At 28.2% G+C, this 22,047-nt stretch overlaps 2 protein-coding genes across 2 annotated transcripts; one reads left to right on the plus strand and one right to left on the minus strand.

The window, feature by feature from the left end:
• The first annotated feature begins 4,513 nt into the window (after nucleotides 1-4,513).
• On the plus strand, nucleotides 4,514-5,801 carry LOC113556343 (THAP domain-containing protein 2-like). The gene is made up of 4 exons (XM_026961218.2): nucleotides 4,514-4,830; nucleotides 4,926-5,161; nucleotides 5,260-5,379; nucleotides 5,450-5,801. The coding sequence occupies exons 1-4, from the start codon at nucleotides 4,757-4,759 to the stop codon at nucleotides 5,620-5,622; spliced, it is 603 nt and encodes a 200-aa protein (XP_026817019.1). The 5' UTR covers nucleotides 4,514-4,756; the 3' UTR covers nucleotides 5,623-5,801.
• Nucleotides 5,802-11,680: 5,879 nt separating this feature from the next.
• Nucleotides 11,681-16,914, minus strand: LOC113558247. The gene is made up of 5 exons (XM_026963727.1): nucleotides 16,906-16,914; nucleotides 12,954-13,069; nucleotides 12,640-12,892; nucleotides 12,411-12,572; nucleotides 11,681-11,773 (listed from the first exon to the last, which is right to left on the minus strand). The coding sequence occupies exons 1-5, from the start codon at nucleotides 16,912-16,914 to the stop codon at nucleotides 11,681-11,683; spliced, it is 633 nt and encodes a 210-aa protein (XP_026819528.1).
• Between the last annotated feature and the right edge of the window lie 5,133 nt (nucleotides 16,915-22,047).

Raw genomic sequence — 22,047 nt, forward strand, 5'->3', positions numbered from 1 at the left:
TTAACCAAATTACAATTTTGAGTTCAAATAGACCTCGGGCAGAAATATAACTATAAAATAATTCTAAAATCAAAATAGTGATTAATAAACTTGGTTATTTAAATTAAGAGTATTCAATATTTAATATTGATTATGGAAGAAGCAATATCAAAGAGACATAGCTAATCTACTGCAGACAAATCTTCCAACTTTCCAAACAAGAAAGTATTTAGATATAGTAGTTCAAGGTGTTATCTTGAGAAAAATTTTCTGATTTATTAATAGTATACTTGTAAGTATCTATGTGTAATCCAGAATCAGGTCAAGCTAGATTGTTAATTTTTATAAGAATATGATTTAGAATTGTGATGGTTTTTTCTTCGATTTATGACTGGACATTGAAGACTATTTAAAAATCTTTTCCTAAAAATAATAATAGTAAAGACTTGATTATCCAATTAAAATGTAAGATATCATTAAACACAGCGTCATATCATAACAATACGGAATGCAAACTTATATAAATTATTTTTTTTTCTTGATAATAGCCTTAAATTATTTATTCCATTAATTAAGTTACAAAGAATAATTTTACTATACATAATTAGCATTAAATTAAATTAATTTGTACCTAAATAATCTACAAAAAATTGTTTAGTTTATAACACGGATATATCATTATCACTATATTTTCTAAAATTATTAATGTATATCTGTATTTATCAAAAGTACAGCAAAAAAATGCATGAGGTAATTATTGACCCTTTTTATCTATATAATAATTATCGTAAATTCATCCTACAATATACTTTTTACTCTAAAAATAGTATTATTTAAATTCTAAAACACTATAAGTATTCCATACAAATTTTTTGAAAAAAAAAATAGATACTGAGTCTTAACCAGTCTATAAATATTTAACTAATTTTGTATGGAGATAAGATCTTGAAATATATAGAATATAGATGAAGATAAATAATTGAAAACTTTTTATCTAGATATCTACTGAGAAATTATTTTTTTTTTTTTGTAAACTATTCTATTATATTAGTGTTAAATAACAATACAATATCTAGATTTAAAAGCAGTTGTAACATAGTTAATAAACTTTATTTTATTTTAAAAAGTTAATATTTGATAATTTTTAATAAACCATTTTTTATGGTTTATTTACGATAATTCAAAAAGTGAATTTAGAGATAATGGTAAGTAGTATATCTTGTTAAAATTAAGCAAACACAATAAGTATATTGGTAACTGATGTATAATTGAATTCTATTAAGTTTATTTACATATCAACAAGTAAGATTTTTTCAAATCAACCTATGTAATACAATGAATACATGAATACAATATCTAGTGAAATAATAATAATGTATATTTATTAATTGAATATTTTCCAATGATACATTTTTTATATTTATAAGTTGTGACTTGGATTCCAATCAATTAAATTTTTTAAACATTTTTATAATTCTTTGTTGTTTTTTTTTTTTAATAATGCTTTTAAAGTCTGGTTTATTCAACACATAGCATTTAAATAAGAAAACTCTTAAAATTCCATCTTTTTTTCCAATAATGAAGAAAGCATTGTTGGTGTCTGTAAGAGCCCCTTATAAATTTTAATTTTATATTTTTTAAAATAATTAATATTATCTCTAAGAAAAATTGAACATTTTGCGATGGTAAAGTAGACTATATACTTGTAATGCCTTTTACTAAGAAAATATTAATATATTATTTGATATTAAAAAAAAACATAAATATAAATTAATAACTATGATTAAGCGTTCAATGAAGTTTCAGATGTCAGCATATATTGTTATTTATTTTATTATCTTGCCGACAGTGTTTGTGCCAATAGCTTTAGATAATCGATTTAAAGTAATTCAAAATACTATTTGATTGCATTTACTTTAATCCAAAAATGTATAGCTCTACAAACTATAAACAAATAAATACCTGCAGATGTGTTACTAGAACTTTTACTTTTAACAATTATAAATAAAAACAAATTTTCATACTATGAATTTTGAATTACAACAACCCACTTAATAATTTAATTCTGTTACAAATACTTCTAAATAAACATTCAAAAATCTTTTAACTGAAGACTCTCAAAGCCTTAACCTATTAATTAAGAATATGAATTAAATTTAAACCGGGACCCATTTCATTTTTTGATGTATATAATAATTACAAAACATTTAATAATTGTTTACTTGTTTACAGTATGTTTTCAATGTGGTACATATTATAGTTTAACGCTGGTTGTTTTAAAAGTATATAGCATATAAATAATATTGTATTAACTTTAGACGGTACCCAAGTTACTTATAAGAGATCATTTTTAAAATAAAAATAAAGTTAAGATAAATTGTTTCCCGAGAAACAATGGAAGCATTGATATTAATAATTAATATTAAATAAAATTTTGAAATGTATTAAGAAAATGTAATTATTACTATTAGAAAGAGTACTAATAGACTTTTTAAACTTTTGTTTTAAAAGTAGATTATGAAAAAAAATAATAATTATACCTAATATTAGATATTTATTTAAAAATTATTTTTATTAGCATATTTATTTTATATTATTATGTATGTATTGTGTCATGTTTATGACATAGCAAATTCTAATATGAGATCTATTTCACTTACTGAAGATTAAAAATGTACTATTTTTATTTTACATATCTTGGAGATTTTGAAGATAACAGCGTATCATATTATTTTTCCGTGCATATTATTGAATTTAATTACACAATTTTCTAATATCTACATCAATTCATTTTATGTTTGTTTATTTTGTATGATACATTAATAATGTCTAAGCAGTTGCAATGACAAAATTGTATTTTACATGACTATGGCTTGCGTTTTTTTTTTTTTATGAATATTTGTTTTAATATTTTATTTGCAACAATTACCCAACACAATGTATTTTAGAGGATATATATGTATATTGGTATTTTTTTAGCATTTTAGCAAGTTTTTAAGAGCATATTTTATGGGTTTTACAGCATTTTTCAATTTGAAATGTATATATTATAGATAATAATTATAATTTAAAAATACAACTATCATTTTTACTGATAAAATTCACAACTAAAATAGGTAATATTTTTTATTTACTTTAACGTTGATATCAAAACTGTAGATACTTATAAGTTATAATAAATTAGTAAATATATGTTGCAACGAAAAGTTTCAATTCATTATAAATAATATAAATTAAGCAAATTTTGTTATAATAATTATTATTTATAGAGTATAGTACTAGTAACTTGTACTAGAACTACAACAATTAAAAGCAATGCAAAAATTAACCATTATAATTATATCAAATGAAAATGTAAATTACTACAAATTATTAAAAATTTCTAAATGTACACGTGGGTTCATTAAATGTTACATTATGATAAAACGTAAAAACGAACATTATATATTAGTTTAACTTTAAAAAATATTAACATTAACAGTTTCTATTTTTAACGTATAAATGTATAATAATTTAGTATAATATATCCAATGGTTAGGTATAATGTCACCAGTATAGAATAAAACAAAATTCCCTAATAATGTACACACAATGTTATTAATGTTACAGACTATAGATAATTTATTCTTAAGTGCAAAAAAAGGGTGAACCCCTTAAGTGCTAGTGGTGGGTATAGAAGCCACTTATGGTAGAACGGTAGATGTGCAGAATAAAATTAATGAATTGAACATTATTACAACTGTAGCATTTATAGAAGCCACTTGTGAAATGATGCAGATGGGCAGAGCTATTTTTATCTGAATATGTCAAGTTTAGTAGTCAATTACTATTCTTCTACTTATTTATAACATTTTTGTTTCTATAACCATCAATGTAATATCAACATTTAGATGATGGCTTTAATGCATGCCACCAAACTATAAAGGGTCATGATTTTGCTTTAACATAGAATAAATTAATATCATCATATTTTATGTCATAATAAATTTAATTTTTTTTAGAATAAAAGAATTTCAATTTCAACATTTAAAACTACAGAACACAACGGTTATGTAAATGTATCATTTGTTGTTAAATATATTACATTAAAAAATATTAAAAATAAAATACTTTAAAAAAATAATGCTTACTGATTTATTGTGTGTAAAAGTCATGTTAAAACAACACAATTCGTTAATATCGATACAAAGCATTTGTAACATTGTATAAGGGTTCCTATAAAGTACTTACTTACTCGTTTAATATTCTAGCCAATATTTCGTCAATTTTGAAAAACTGAGAAAAAAATTAACTTTTCGTATTAGTATTTTGTTCATTTTGGTTGTTTTATCAAACAGTGGGACATATTCATGCCAATTTTGATAAAAAATGTGATTATACTGCTATCACAACGTTTTACGAATAACATATGTTCATAAGCACTTCCTCCGAAGACAATTGGATTGGATCGATATTGATAGTAATAATCAAATTATTAATCATTATACCGCGTTTTTTTCACTGATAAGTGATAAACAAGTTGCTACTATCACAGATATGTATAATAAACTAGATTGCTAACTGATGATAATATGCGAAGTTATTATCCGCCATTTTAATCGAGGCCGATGTAGATTTTGCCTTATCAATTGTTGTTGTTGTCTGTTGACTTGTGTACTGTACTACTGTGAAAACTCAAAACTGAGTAGTTGACACTGTTGACAGTATTGTTGTGTTCTGTTTTTTGCAATAGGTATATTGTTTTGAGACTTAATATTTTTATGCTATTTTTCCAATTATGCCATATAAGTGCTGTGCTGATGGATGCAGTAGCAAGGACGGGGTTGTTGGTTCAACTACAAAATTATTTAGGTAACTAAATACTTTACAAAAAAGTTATCAAAAATAATTAGCTCTACTGAAATACACTTTTAATAATGTGTTTGATATTTTGTTTTTAATTATAGATTTCCAATCGATGAGTTAAGGAGACAAAAATGGGTGCACTCTATCCAAAGAGATAACTTCATTCCAACAAAATTTTCACGCTTATGCAGTCTCCATTTTAATAAAAGTGAATTTGTTGAAGCCCCCGAAAAACTTATATTAAAAAATACAGCTATACCATCCAATTTCGATTGTTCCAAAAAAGCAATAAAATGTTTAAGCAGCAACAAATTTGATCACAATTATAGTTCTTCAGGTAAAATTAAATTCTTCTTTACATTCAATGTTGTATTTGTACTACTTACCTATTACTACTACTTACCTATATTAAGTAAATTACATTTTTATCTACAGTTTCTTCTTCATCAAATATAATTAATATAATAACTACTTCTCCTAATTTACCTATTGATTCTGGTGTTGAAAATGCTGGGTGTAATTATGAAGTTGTCGATCTGACTTTTATTGGACCTAGTAAGTTAAATATGTTAACAATTTTAATTTATATACAATAATGCTTTGTCATGTATTAAATTTGTTGCAGATTCCAGCCAGTCACCTCATACCCCTACATATACACCAACACTTAAAAGAAAATTTAAAAAAAAATTGTTTGATACACCAAAAAAAGCCAACCTCAAAAAGCGAATTAAACTTTTACAACAAACGGTTAGAAGGCAGAACACAAAAATAAATTCACTTGAGGTATTTACGTAAATGCTAACTGAGAAAGATTGGCTTAGTCTTAGTACACACTTAATAAGTTATTATAATATGTGAAATGCCTCTAGTGATTAGTGATGACTGATTACCGGATGAGTGAAACTTAACTGTATATTTATATATTAATAAACTATATTGTAATTTTTATTAATAAAAATTATTCTTATCAGCAATTGATGTCTACTATTGGATCCTGTACTGATAGAGAAACTACTAATATAATTGAAAAAAATTTTACTGAGGTTTTTTTAAAAGATATTATAAATAATGGTAATGTGGCTCCTACTGCAAGGCGATACAGCGAAGAAGTAAAAAAGTTTGCAACTACACTTTATTTTTATTCTCCAAAAGCATATAACTATGTTAGGTAGGTATATATCCTCAATAACTGAAACAATTATATATTTGAGTTACAGAAATTGTAATTTTGAAAAATAAATTGTAATTTAAAGGACTTCAATTTCTTTGCCTAATCCAAGTGCTATACGAAATTGGGTATCAAATATAAATGCTGAAACTGGTATTTTACAAGATGTCCTATTAGAAATAGGTAAATTTCCCAAAGAAGACAAATTTTGTTGTTTGATATTAGACTCCATGAGTATTAAAAAATCAGTTCAGTGGGATAAAGTTAGTCATATGTATGTATTATTAGAAAATATTATTCATAGTTGAATATATTATAACTAGATATAAATTTATAAATTAAAATTTTTTAAGGTTTGTTGGTTATTGTGACTATGGTAATAGTTTGACAGTTGAAGACTGTGAAAAAGAGTCAACGGAGGTTTTAGTTTTTATGTTGTCTAGCTTAAAACAAAAATGGAAATGGCCAATTGGGTATTGGTTTGTAGATAAAATTAAATCAAATGTACAAGCTCAATTAATTAGGATTGCTATTACCCAATGTGATAAATTTGGGATTAATGTTGTGGCAGTCACCTGTGATGGAGCATATGCTAATTCTTCAACTTTTAAAACTCTAGGATGTGATCTAGACCAACCTTTTGATTTTATCAAGTCTGATTTTTCGATAACTTCAACTAAAGCTAATGTTTATTTCACACCTGATGCATGCCATAATGTTAAATTAGCTAGGAATGCTTTGGGAACACTAGGAGTATTTAAAGATTCAAACAACAGTCTTATTGAATGGAGATATATTCATAAATTATTTGAACTGCAAAACGACATGGGCTTTAAATTGGCAAACAAGATAAACTCTTCACATATAAATTGGAAAAGCAATAGTATGAAGGTAAAGTTAGCAGTTCAAACACTTAGCAGTTCCGTCGCAGACTCTCTACAATTTCTATCCAAGACCTCAAAAGATTTTGAAAATTGTGATGCAACAATAAGATTCATCAGGGTTGTAGATGAGATTTTTGATTTCTTGAATTCCAGAAACCCATATGCAAAAGGCTTTAAACAACCAATTAATAAACAAAATATTCAATACTTAGAAACAAAAATGAAAAATAATATTGACTATTTGTATTCACTGAAGACAGCTACTGGGCAAGATCTGTGGAAAAGTAAAAGAAAAACATTCATATTAGGTTTTGCTGCATCCATAAAATCTACTATAGCTATAGCAAAGGATTTGTTAATAAATCAACATTTTAAATTTATTCTGACATACAAATTAAGCCAAGATGCAATAGAAATTTTTTTTGGATTTATGAGAGGTCGATTGGGTCATAATAATAATCCTACCTGTTTGCAATTCAAACATGCTCTAAAAAGTACTTTATTGCACACTTCAATAAGACTTAGCTCAGGAAACTGTACACTGATGTCACCTCATGAAGATTCTCTTTTTTCAATCAAATGGAAATATAAAGCACCAGAACAAAATTTAGAAAATGAATTTGATATTTCATTGTTAGCAGAACAGTACAATAAATTAGATTTTAATAGCATCACTATTGAAAATATATTATATTACATAAGTGGATATATTGTTAAAAAACTAATCCCAACTTTGAAATGTGATGGTTGTATTGAAGCTATTACAGATCCATACATTGAAAATGATCACGTTTATCAAAATAATACCACACCAAAATATTTTACAATTATGAAAAACAGAGGCGGTTTGAAGTATGCTTCTTATGGGGTATACAAAATTGTTAAATTGACAGAAACATTATTTAAAACCATTATGGTGGATAAAAAACAAATGTTTATTAAAAATATGGATTTAAAAATTATGATAAATGTCCAAAACTCACTGGCGACAGACACCACGCTATTTCCAAAATGTGATGCTTGCTGGAATTCAACAGATTTATTGGCAAGACCTCACAAAATCGATATTATAAACAAAGTAACCAGAACCTATCTTAACGTGAGATTATATTCTTACAGTAAAATAATAACATCCTCGATTATGAAAACTGCTAGTAAACGACAGAAACTCAGTAAAACCATTTTATTTTATAACATGTAAAAATTGTTAACCTATCTGAATAAACTATGTTAAAAATTGTTATTGATATTTAGATACAAAATTTGTTTAAATAAGAAAAATAACGTGCAATAAAAATTTGTTTTATAATTTAATTATTTATTTTTTTTATCGGCTTCCTTATCAAACAAATCTAAGGCCGTGATAAAGCCCATAGGCCTCGAATTAAATGGCTGCTGTCTGCTTCAACTAAACACATTGATAGGATGCAGCAGTTAGCAATCTAGTTTATTATACATATCTGTGGCTACTATATACTATGTCACAGCTACGTGATCTGTAATAGTGATACCATAACAATCCTGCGCATACAGGCTGTATTACTGCGGCAACGATCACATTCTCGCCGCCGCCACAGATGCATGTTACTAGACCCAATATGAAAGAATCTACTCACCCGACATTTTTTTGATTTTGAAATTTAATTGTATGAAGGACGTCCACAGTACAATTTCTTTATTTTTGAGTTTTTTATTATATGCTCATTCATCAGTATGACGGTATATATAGTTAATTTATATATTTCTACAAAATGCATAATAATATATTATTAACCATTATTATTTGTTAAAAATAAATCTATATTAAATAATCATAATATTATTTGCATGTATTTTTTGTTAGGTACACAGGAAAATATACTAAATTTCATAATAATAGTAATAATTATATAAAGTTTAATAGTGCATGTTTTTGCATATTTGTTATATAGTAGTTTTTTAGGGTTATTAGCGCATATTATTACATAAAAAAATATTATATTTATGTTGCGCCGCGACCGCTCCTTCGTGGACGGCGGTTTACGCCGCGACTTGCGGGGTGTTGGAAATAAGGTTACTCACCCGTTGGTGTCACAATAAGTCAATAATATATATAGACGATTTACATCACCATGAGCACACAATTATAATAATAATAAATATAATGACAATATAATGAATAATAATAATTAATATTAGGCTCCAGAAATATACAAAGAAATATATAATAATAAATAATTTAGCACATAAATGTTCCATTCATAGAAGGGGGCTTACGATTGATATAAAAAGACAAAACCAACTTTACCACTGACCACGACGATTACAAACGTGACACGATAACGATTGGTTGCGTGAAAAGGCTGCTAAATGGAGACCTCCACGCTTGAAATGCGACATTGTCTTGAGACGATACGCCTTATGATAATCGCCACTAGGACGGCGGCAGCACACAATATACGTCGGATGCGCGAATATACGTTGTCGATGTAGTTTAAGCTAATTTGCGAATCGTTATTAGTCGCATGACGATAACGAGGTCGGACCGCGGACACTCGAAACCACGCGGTATGCAGGTACGACTTATTGTAGGCGTCGAAACGTGTCGTTCGAATGAGGTTCGATCTAATTAAGCGATCACTCCGTACTATTGCGAATAACGCGAATTTATTAATTTAATATTCGCATGACGATGACGACGTCGGACCGCGGAAACCACTCGGTTTGTGCGACTTGTCGGCGAAAAAATATATCGTTCGAACGGGGTCAAACTAGTTAACACAGCGACCTGAATATAGCGAATGACGCGAAAACCAATAAAACGAACGAAAGCGTTCATTGAAGCACGACACTGGTACTCGAAACGGTCACGTAAAAAGATGGCACATACACACTGTGTTGCCGTGCGGCGAGGAGCGACGCGCTGAAGCCGGAAAGGCTCCGCGGAGTCCGAACACTCAAAACACCAAAAAAGAAGAGAGCGACGATGCACAACCGGCCAGCGGTGTAGGCTGCAACTGAGCGGCGGCGTTGACAACTATGCGAACTTTCGCCTTGCAGTCGCACCACCTTAGGCGGACCGGTTGACCGGGTGGCGCAAAGCATATACACGTTCGAACAATTTATTTATTTAAATATTTAAATTCTTTTTTTGTTTCTTATTTTATTTATTTTGCTATTTACAAAATGATAGTATTAGTTTTGATTTATTTTTATTAATTTTGGCCATTTTAAAATGTATAAAAATTAAAACGAATAAAATACACAATGAATTGATGTTTTATCTTATTATTTCAAAATTTGACTATGATTTTTTTACATTTTGCAAATTTTAAAAATATTAGCAAATATAAATTAATATTTCCAAAATTTTTAGTGCATATTTTTCCAATGTATGAATGCTAATTTATGCAATTTTTATTGCATGAACTTACGTGCCATGGATATTACTATATACATATACAACTGTTGTCAATTTGCAAATTGAAATAATATTGGGTAATAAGCAAATTTATAAAATTGTTTAATGCAAGCCATAAGTATGGAATTTTTTTTGTGAACTTTTAAACCATCAATTTATTAGATAGATCAGATGATCAAGATCAGAAAAATAAATAAAACGAATTGTGTTTTTTTTTTTATATAAGAGCTGCAAACTTCACAGTCAATAAGAGTTTTTATACATAAGTACAATTTACATTAATTTTACAATAATAATTGTTAAACGTACTAATAGAGACAACATACCGATGAAGCCCGTACGCCAGTGGTTCTCAATATTTTTAGTACCAGGGCCCACATTTACCCCAAAAAATCTTTCGCGACCTACATGGTTTCACTTTTTAAAAAGTAGTTATAAAAAACAAAATTTGTATTATATGAATATGTATAAATTTGTAATATATATTTAGTATTTTAAAGGTTTATAATCAATTTATTTTTATAAATGTACTTTTAATAATGAGGTGAACAGGCACGGCGATAAGGGGGGGCAAGGTGGAGCTCTAGCCCCCAGAAAACAGTTCAGCCTCTCGCCAGGGCAATACACCATTCGTTTGCATTCTCTCACTTCACTCTCACTCACTCTCACTCACTCTCTCTCTTTCTGGTCCATGCCCATCATGGACGTAACACAATCGTTCAAAATTATTATTTTTATGTTTTTGAGTAATCATTGAGTAAATTACCTATTAAAAATAAATAGAGTAATATAGAGATTAATATTTTTTTTGTTCACATAATTTGTTGTAGAGTAAAAAATTAAATAAATATTCATTTGGATGTATAACGTTTTTTTTTTTAACATTTTTAAAGTGGAATACAAAACCTGAAAGTCAAATGGTATTTAAATATAAAACTATTACGTCAAACCAATGATTCCCAACAATTTTAGTTTTAATAATATTTTATTTTTCAGTTATTTATTTTATATTATTTCAGTTAGTTTAAATAATTTACAATTATATGGACGATATTGTCGGCCGCAGACTCGCAGTACCTTATTTTGTTGTTTTATAATTTCCGATAAATTTTGTTGAAAAATTCTACCATTAGTCTGCCCGTAACAAATCTGGGCACATGTAAACTGCGCCACTAGTACCTTTTTTAGTGTAAACGCAGTCAGAAAAGAAAATTACGTAACAGTATAAAATCAAACGACGCAATAAAAACCAATATCTACTTTAGAAATTTCGACCTAATATGTAATCGCAACAGATTATGTTAACGTATTAATGTGGCTGCAGAGACTCAGGAACACTGGTGGAGTTCCACATACCGGATACTCATTATAGGTAAGAAAATAAAACTGGCAGTTTTTATATTAGATCTTTTCACTTTTTCTGTTTTCAGTACCTTTTTGTATAAACGGTATTCTAGTGAAATTTACAATTGCCTGTTGAACCTGTATTATAAGCTATAACCGATTATCGGTACACATAGGTCTGTGGGTATAAACGGATAACGGTCGACGATCGTAAAGTGACAATTTTATACAATGATTAACGAAACCTATATTGTCGAGTAAAATAATAATGCTTAGCCATCTTCTTATAAATCTTTCACTTTACAGTCGTTTATATATTATACTATATTATATTAGCTACATATAATATTCTTAGTAATAATATGCAAATGTAAATTATTTTTAATAGTATGTATGAGGTATATTACTAAAAGTGTAAAGAATGTATTAATACTTAATAGCAGACATATTAGCACATATTAGGGTCCATTGCCGGTATGCGAGGCATATCCGCATATCAATGGCAGGCATCCGCTACACATTAGCATTTGTCCATTATCGGATAAACCATCGCTACTTGAACTATCAATTGAAATTCACGCTGCATAGTATATGCCACCACAATATGAAATCATAAGATCGTAATTCTAATAAAATTAATAATAATAATAATAATAAAAAATATTTCAAAATTTAATTTTATTGCTTTAATTTTGAAAAAAATAATTAAAATATAATATATTCTATGTTAGGAGTTAAATAATTTTCTTATTATACCGTTGGAAACCATATAGGATAATCCCCATACAGAGGTTATCATCTGGACTTTGGTATGAAAATCGTTAATCTCCTCTTCATCCCGGGCTAATAATTCGTATTCAAATTTAAGCTGAAGTAAAACTTCAGCTTGTGTGTAACCCATCAACACATTTATAATATCTTCTTCTGATGATGCTTCTGTTAAGTACTCCTATGCAATTATTTTGTTTTAAAAAATAACTATAAGAGAAATATTATTGTTAGACATTAATACTTACAACATTTTCAGCTCTTAAAATCCTCCCGAGGTCACCTTCAATATCACAATCAACATATTCAATGTAATTAGACCCGTGAAACAGGATGAGACCTACTGTCTGTTCTAAGCCCATCAAATCGAAATGTTGCATTATGTCTTGCCATGTTTCTGTAACCTTTGTATTACGCTCACTGGGATTTAGCTGTGAGCAGTAATTTAGATCGGCCTCCATACAATTTAGCAGGTCCCATATACAATCTATCTCATCTTCACTATAAAAATAAATATTCTTTATTAAAACTTATTCTATTATGATAAATATAATATAATTACATGGTTTCACCATCATTAGAATTATTCACATCAGGGATAAGGTCTTCGTCATCACTATCTTCTTCGTTTTCGTAAACTTGGCTAAATAAATAAAAAATAATAAAATTACATTTTTTCTTCGATATAAAATGAAAAAATTTACCGTATTTCCACGTGTTTGTTAATGATACACGTTAAAAACGAGAAAATCATTGATATGAAATTCATTTTTTATGACAATTATTTAGATATATATTTGAACTCGTAAAAATATGAAGGTTATTTACTTTGAAATAAACCGAATAACGTAGAGAGAAAAACTGAGTAAACGTAGAAGACGAGTAGGGCGTAGTTAATGTCCCGAAACAGACTGAATAGTCTGTGTTTGTTCATTAGGTCGCCAGCATACGAGGCACATCCGTTAACACAACCAGGTATGTATAAGATATAATACTTAATATATATAGATATAGCACTTAATAGCAGACATGAACCCTGAGCTGCTGCGCACCACCGCCTCCTGATTCCCTGGTACATAGTCCGCCCGCCGCTGCCGACACCAGCGTCCTCTATCATATTTATCACAAATACATTTTATCGGTGTGTGTGTGTGTGTGTGTGTGTGTGTGTGTGTGTGTTGACACACACACTGATAAAATGGTAAGTAACTAATTTTTTGTTATATAATATACATGCACACATCAATATATCATTCTTAAGACCTGAAGTATATAATTCTAGATCAGCACCTATGTATTTGATTCAGTATTAAAATGTTACTAATAAATTGTATTTCTATAACATAATAATGATTAAATACACCTCTGGAAAAATAAAAGTGAGTAAGGTATAATATGTAGTTGATTACAGTAGAAAATTATGTATAATTAATTTATTGAACTTTAGAAATCAAGTTTTTGTAGCTAAATAAAAATTAAGTTATAATATTAGTTGTAAAACAACAAGCTTAAACATTAAAGTTTAACAGGTAGGACACCCAATTCTTTATAATTATGCGAGATAGAATCCGATAAGGAATATTTATTTAGGCAATTTTTAACTATATTATTTTGGTTTGTTTGTAGTTGATTTAAAAAACAGTCTGCTGTTCCTCCCCAAATTAGTAACCCACATTGAAGTATGGATTGGTATAAAACAAAATAAATCACACGTATTGTGTGTTTTGTTACTCGATCCCTTAATATATAGAGTTTATAAGTTAACCGACGTAACTTTCCCACCAAGTTATGTATGTGTAAATTCCAACGTTAAATTATTATCAAAAATGGTACCTAAATTACGCGTACTAAAAACTTCTTTAAACGTTAAACAACTATTTAAATTAGTACAACTCATTTATCAATACACCAATATATTTTAATATTATTAAGGGTTCGGGAACTTTTGTAAATTGAAAAAAACATAAACATTGATAGTGAAGATTAATGTTCTGTACTAGCAAAATGGGCTTTAAAATTTAATATTTCAAAACTAGCAGTTAGTGACTTACTTAAAAGATTAATATTAGTATTGAATTTAAAGGAACTTTCACTGGATGCTCGTACATTATTAAAGACACCAAAAATTACTCAAGTAAGAACTATAGAAGATGGACATTATTATTATTTAGGAAAAGAAAATTCGATCAAGATGTTAGATGAAAAAAGTGTAGGCCAATTGCCATCAAAATTGTTGTTAGTGGTTGGCATAGATTGAATATCTGTTACAAAAAATCCACACACTAGCACTTACAGGTTTTGCTCAGTGACCCTGTCCAACTCCTGTTGAGTGCTAAATACATTTATATACATTTACACAGGTCGGTCGGTATGTGCGTGCCGTTTTACGAAGTAATTAGGTAACCAGGCGCGCGTATCTTACGTTCCCGACCTGTACAATTATAATTATTATCGTATAGTATATAACTTACATAAAATAGTTAATAGCTCTAAAGTCAACGTCAATATAAAAACATGGAACTTGTACATACCAAAATAATTTCCAGATTTGACTATTTAAAAACCGCGAGCTTCAAATTTCAAATTACATTTTTTAGGTACTCATTACAATATCATACTAATTACTATTAATATCTAATTTCAATTTTAAATTTTTTAACTCATATTATTATCACTGTAAAAGTTTGGTCTTTGCTGTGCTCGCAACTTGAATATTACCTACAATTGCAATGACCGCAACTGTTATATGTGCTTATCTCGAAAATCATCCACGACCGCAACATCCGCAACTACCTCTTATGCAGCCGTAATAATTATATTAATTTTGATACAAACTTCAAAGTTACACGTTTACGCATTTCATGTCCTATACGAGCGGTGACGGTGATGCGGTTAGGTGGTAACAGTCAGAATTCAATTTTTTTTCGTTATTATAAAATATTCTGTGATAGCACTCTCCGTCTCGCGGGTTCCACTGCCGTCGCCCGAAGACAACATCGATATCGGTATAATCGGCGTGCATACACATTACACGCACTTTCACCGCTGCTAATACACTGAGCTAATTAGTATTTCATTAATAAAATGTACTATAGAGTATTATATCGGCCAAATGTGTTTATCATTATTTCATAACAATTATGTAACGTCGTCGCCTTATTTTATTTGGCGTGTGATACACCCGACAACCAACACTTTTCTATACTTTCTTCTTTCGTCTTCGCCATACAACACGCCCGAGTAAAAACAAAACGTATCACCGATGGCGTCCTGAGAACAAACGCTATTATGCATTTTTATTTATTATTATTATATACAAATATTTGTTGTTATTTTTATGCTCACCATCCACCGGTGCTATTTATTATACATATATTTTATTATTTTTATACACGCTGGTTACCAATCATCGTAACCCCTCAGTGATGTACAATAATTGTACATAATAAATATATATATATATAAATATATTTATAATTATTAATTAGTTCATTGTTCATAATACAATAGGTATTATTATTGAATTGTTGGTGTGCCCTTCATTTGAGGCAAAGTTTCACGCCGTGTGGTTTTCCTTGCCAGAAATTAAATATTAATCTTTTTCCGTTTTAATATAAAAATATAATTAACCCATAAACCACGAATTAATTATACTTTCACATAAAAAAAATCCAGCATGCTCCGATTTCCGGATTTCGGTTGTGGGTTGGTGACCTTTACCTGTTACGTTAATATACGCTACACGCAGGATCTAAGTACGCCATAGCGTCGATGTATACGCGGTAATGACTGGAGACGCCGCCGCGCGCCGTCAGAATATATTCTATGACGTCACGTGACAACTTCAAATTACTATACTCGTCAACAAATAAAACTTCTGTTTTTCTTTAATCGATAAATTTTTTTTTAAGAATATGTTGTATTTTTTCCTTTCGTAGTCTTTTAGGGAACCATTTACATTAACTGTACTTATTAATTAATATTAACTTGACACAGCTATGGCAGTAGGTACTCGGTGATTCCGCGGTGAGCCGGTCAGCATCATAAACGAATAACACGAATTTAACTATTTGTACGATGTATTTTTATTAATTATAAATAGCGGTACATAATAGGCTATTGTCAGTAGCTAGTTGTCAAAGGACACTATGTCAGGTTTTGACGACATAAAGAAGGAATACACAATAATTATGCTTTACGCGGTATTACGACTATGATTGTAGGTAAGACGATTCGCACAAGAGAACGAAACGGCCGGCCTGGTGGCCAGTACTCGTTCGAACCGACTTGTCTTCCAGTCCCACCCTGTGCCTTTGCGGCGTGGGTGGGTAGTCGATGGTGTGGCGGTGTTGTTGTCCGTGGTGGCGGTTGGTTAGGCACAGACCGGTCGCTGCAGCAGTACCTATACTTTGTACCGGCGACCGTTGCGTACCGTGTCAAACTTTGGCCTTTGGTTACAAACTAAAAAGTAACATGTTTATTTGGCTTGGGTACGCATTTCATGTGCGTCTTACACAACCCATGATGCGGCGTAGTTTTAATGGACTTTAACTAACAATATCTCTAACTTCGTAGAAATATTTATAACAAATCGTAAGTTACCAAATCGTCTGTCTCGACATTTAAGTACTTAGTTGATCAACATAGATACAGCACAAGTCTTAGTGTGCAAGTTCTCGGGATGCACAGGTCATACATAAATACAATTTACAGGGTGAATCTTTTATCATGAACCACTCATTATTTCTAAAAGTATTCATGTTTTTAAAAACATTTTTTTTACATAGTTTTAAGTTGTTAAAAAAACAACGCTATTATTAAAAAATTATATTTTTAAATAATTTTTATAATTTTTTTACTTTTTTGAATGACAACATAGTGTAATAAAATATGTAATAAAATGTTTTCAAAAACATGAATATTTTTTGAAATAATAAGTAGTTAATGGTAAAATAATCACTCTGTATATGTTTATAGTATGTATATCTAAAATTTGAATTTTATATTTAAGAACTCCGAAAAATATTCTGCTTTTTAATGAGTTTTTAATTACTTTATATGTTATATCTGATAAAAATATTTTCATAATCGTTAATAAATTTTTTGAAATAATGCATATCTATGTTACATAGACTAATTGCAGTATAAATAGAAGTTAATTATGTCAAACTTAATGAGATTCGTGATTGTATAAATACAATTGGACTAGTTTTTATCGTATAAATTATAAATTATAGAGTTGGGGTTGTTGAGCCACGGAATGCAGCATTCCTCGCATTTAACTAGCCTCTTTTAAGTCGAAAATTGAAATTGTTTTAATGAATATTATAATACAGCTATCATATATTAGCGTTAGATTAAGCGCACGCGTGTGTGCGGGCGGTAGTTATTTATATAATATGTAGATTGTAGACATGTAATACATAAATAATATAAAGACGTTGTAACTACTCATGTATTATATTATTTTTCATGATTAGTATAATAGTATGGTTTGTCAGTAATTGTGTAAACGATAATCATAAAACATAGTACGACCGACAATATTGTTGCTTATTCGCTTACAATCGGTACGGTATAAAAATATTCGTATACCGTCCAGTTCGCTATAGGTTAGGTTACATTCATTATTCACAGGCGTTTTCGGGAAATCTAAAATTGTATACACCGTATAAGATAGTGTAAATATTTTGTGTACAGTACAAAATAGGATAGGCAACAATAGCGTTTTTAAATTATATATTAAATTTTTAATATATCCTACATGTCCATAGAGAAATTTGTATGATATACATATCGTTAATACGATAAACCAATTTTTAGAAAGATTGATTTTAGTTTTATTAGTTTTAATTAAAAATTTAATAAAGACTATACAGTATACAAACTTGAAATTTTCAATATGATAATATTATACGAATATACGATATAATTTTTAAAATATTTTATAAGTACATTTTTATGCTATTTGAAATGTTCAATTTTTTAATTATTCTCGATTTATGCACGTATAATTTAATATTTTAATTTTTAAGGAAAAAAACAGATTATTAAATGATTTCTCATTAGCTGTTCTTATACAGAAACCTGGAAACTTATTTTGGTTTCTAATATTAATAATATATTATTTAAATGTGATTTTATTGCTATTCCAAAAAAAAAAAAATGTCCATGCAGAGACTTTTCTCACCACTGCGTATATATTATTATTAACTTGATAGTTGACACAATGAAAATTTTAAAATATTTACCATAGTAGTAACTAATATCAATATAAATAAAAATATAATATCCTTTATAAGTTTATAATATAGGTTTAAAGTACATTTCCGCTCAGAGTTCTTTTTTTTATAGTTTATCACTCAATTAAAATTGAACTCAATATCAGCTATTAGTAAACAATCATTATCGTGACCTATTCAGTGCCAAGATATACCAAGAAACAAAGCCAATTAAGTACCATGGTCTCTTTTTTTAACAATTTACATTATGACTAATTCAAACAAAAATTATTTGTGTTAACAGTGAATCATTGATGGAGTAACATTATGTTATTTTAATCGTTATTTAATTGTGTCTATATCTTTAATCCAAATAATATTATCTGTTGACATTTTAGACTGATGTACTATTATGAAATATCAGTTTGATACATAATTTGAATGATGATTAAATTAATTGTTTGTATATTAACATTATTTATATGATATTATTATGATTATTATAAGATATACCTATTATATAAGTATAAGTATAAAAGTAATTTATATAATATCATAAACAAAAATAAAATAATAATATACAATTTTTGTCAATAATTATTAAGTATAATAAGGATATAGAATAGGTAATTTTTAAAATTACTCAATACAAAAGGTTTTATATACTACATTTTATGTTATACATATCGAAATTTATTAAAACCTATGTATAAAATTTTGTCATAAATTATTTGATCAGTGGTCGTCGTGTTTGATTGTGATGGCAACTACCATAATATATAGGTATATAATATAATATATTAAACCATATACCTATTATTTTATTTATTTTTAAATATATTATATAAATTACTATTATACTTAATAGTTGTGTATAATATTTTTTTTATAAAATATTGTACATATTGTGACATATTAAAACAAAAGTAATGTCAATATAAATTATAGATATTCTTATATTTTTAAAAATTGCCTATATTTTATTTTACAACATTTTATTCAAATTATATAAAATATTATATACCAATTATTTTATTTTTTTACAAATATTATATAAATTTTTCTTTTTGGCCGAAAAGGGTACCGGCCTTTTTTCAATTCGGTCGAAAGTGAATCTGCCGGAAAGGGAAAGTACTTTTTTCGTTGAAAAGGCAAACAACCTATTTTAAATTTGGTCAAAAAATGAATTGGTCGAAAACGGTCTTGCCCGGATTATTAGACCCAATATGAAAGAAAAAACGCACGTACAAAGGTAGGTAAACTACATATGACGGTGTGGCGTCCACGTTACATTTTAGAGAGTAATAGGAACCCAATACCTCCAGACTATAAATTATTTATATTATATTATACGAAAAGTTAAATGTGCACGTGTTATATGTATTGTGGTATCAATTTATAAAATATATAATATTTGGCTATAGGCTATATGGTTCAGATGTTTCGTTTTACAAAAATATATCGTGTCAAGCGTTTACCAATATATGTCGTTGTACTGGTATACCATTAAAACTAGCAGAATTTTTATTCAACCCGTAAAAATCAACATTTATAAAATCAAATTTGACTTATAAGTTATAGGAATTGATGATCAGAAAAATGTTTTTGAAATTTATTCTTTGAATTTTTATCATAATAATTGTATACGTAAAAATGCATGTATTTATATATTACAATAGTATGTAGCTCACACGCAGGCTGACATTTTTAACTAGTCTTGTGAATTTATATTTTATTTTGGTGAAAATATTTATAATAATAACACAACATACAATAACTCAATAATGAATGTAATATTACACTATAAAAATATATCTTGGTGCAATAATACTTTAAAAAATAATGTGATTCAAAATAGATGACCATGGATATTATTAAATTTTAATAACATCAATTTTATATCGTTTTGTACAGTGGTTATTGTACTGATGTAATATTTTATACATATCAAATTGTACAGTATGATTTTTTCACTTAATTTACTTTGTACAGCAACAATGTGCACTTCTGGATTAGCTAAAAAAAAATTATTTCCCGGTAGGACCAACAAAACCGAATACTTCTATGGATCTATACAGTGCGGTGTTCACGTGCACGCCATTAAGAGAATTCTGTTTGGCTCATACGCCATACAATATTGCCGCTAAACATGGTTATCACATAGAACGTGTTCTATGGTTATCCGAACCGTTCACGACGCCTCACACAATTATTGTTTAATCCATGATTTTATCTTGACCATCATCATCGATGTGTTCAGAATATAGAAATCAATATCATTATTTTTTTCAGTCTTGTAAAACTGTAAAAGATAATTTTTAAAAGTATACAAGTACAGATACATAATATACTTATTTTAAAAAGTATTTAAATACTCAGTAAAAAATAAATTGGGACTATAAATACAAATACTTTAAAAAAAAGTTGGGCACTGGTAATTATCAAAATCAAATTTACATATAATCAGAAAAATTATTTCGATGATGAAATAAATAAATAAATATATAAATGCGCTAATGTGTAATTATTGTTATCTACAAATACTAGTAAATATCCAACCACGTCGGTAATATTGTCATTTAAATAAGTTGTATATAACTATATAAAGCTGGATATGATCGTACGATTGATCTTATATTGTGTTAGCCGACAGTTTAAAATGCCTGTTTGGAATAATAATAGTGTGTTTAGAATTATTCAGTTTTTTTTTTTTTTTTTGAAGAAAGCAGCGACGTGGCATTTTCTAGGTATATCATTTAATTATTTAGATGATTTATACTACACACACGATACTCCCTATACGATTATATCGATCATTATTGTATGTTTTAACAGAATTGGATATTTGGTGTGTCGATCAGCAGCTTGCATTCGTGTCCGTTTTGCAGTCAACACTCGTTTCAATCTGTAAGTTTACACTCTGTTGATATATTATAATAATTTATTAAAATACAATGTCCGACGAAAAATATTTACGCGATATATATTTATAGACAACCGTTAATTATTTTATATTTTCGAATTTTTTATTTTAATTCCTATTAAAACTGTAGTTTATATTGCCCATAAACGTTTCACGGTCCCTTTCGAATCGTAAATAATATCAATTTATTTATTTTTTGTACAACATATCTTAATTATTCAGTATTACAAACTCCTCGAGGTTCACAAGTCACAACCAGACATATCAAAAGATTACAATATCTTAGGCAGAAATAAACTAACTATGAGAAAATAACTTTTTGAGAAATAAACCAAACACATCCATTGTCTATTTGTACAACAGCGTTGGTTACGATCTGTTATTTCGGATTGTCGTATACTCGTATACAATATGCTCATGTTGAAAATAAATGAATATTGTTATGTTTTGATCAGTTTGTTTTAGACAAAAAGCATGTCATCAAGACAAAACGATCAATCATCTTTTTCACG

The sequence above is a fragment of the Rhopalosiphum maidis genome, chromosome 3 (genome assembly GCF_003676215.2).
Source record: "Rhopalosiphum maidis isolate BTI-1 chromosome 3, ASM367621v3, whole genome shotgun sequence".
NCBI lineage: Eukaryota > Metazoa > Arthropoda > Insecta > Hemiptera > Aphididae > Rhopalosiphum > Rhopalosiphum maidis.

What these genes read in the sequence shown, in the direction of transcription:
- LOC113556343 (XM_026961218.2), top strand. Translation starts at nt 4,757, where the DNA reads ATGCCATATAAGTGCTGTGCTGATGGATGCAGTAGCAAGGACGGGGTT. An exon ending in TCAACTACAAAATTATTTAG is followed by an intron (nt 4,831 to 4,925) that starts GTAACTAAATAC and finishes TTTTAATTATAG; the next exon opens with ATTTCCAATCGATGAGTTAA. An exon ending in TCACAATTATAGTTCTTCAG is followed by an intron (nt 5,162 to 5,259) that starts GTAAAATTAAAT and finishes TTTTATCTACAG; the next exon opens with TTTCTTCTTCATCAAATATA.
- LOC113558247 (XM_026963727.1), bottom strand. An exon ending in TCTAATGATGGTGAAACCAT is followed by an intron (nt 12,893 to 12,953) that starts GTAATTATATTA and finishes TTATTTTTATAG; the next exon opens with TGAAGATGAGATAGATTGTA. An exon ending in AAGTCCAGATGATAACCTCT is followed by an intron (nt 11,774 to 12,410) that starts GTATGGGGATTA and finishes AATCGGTTATAG; the next exon opens with CTTATAATACAGGTTCAACA.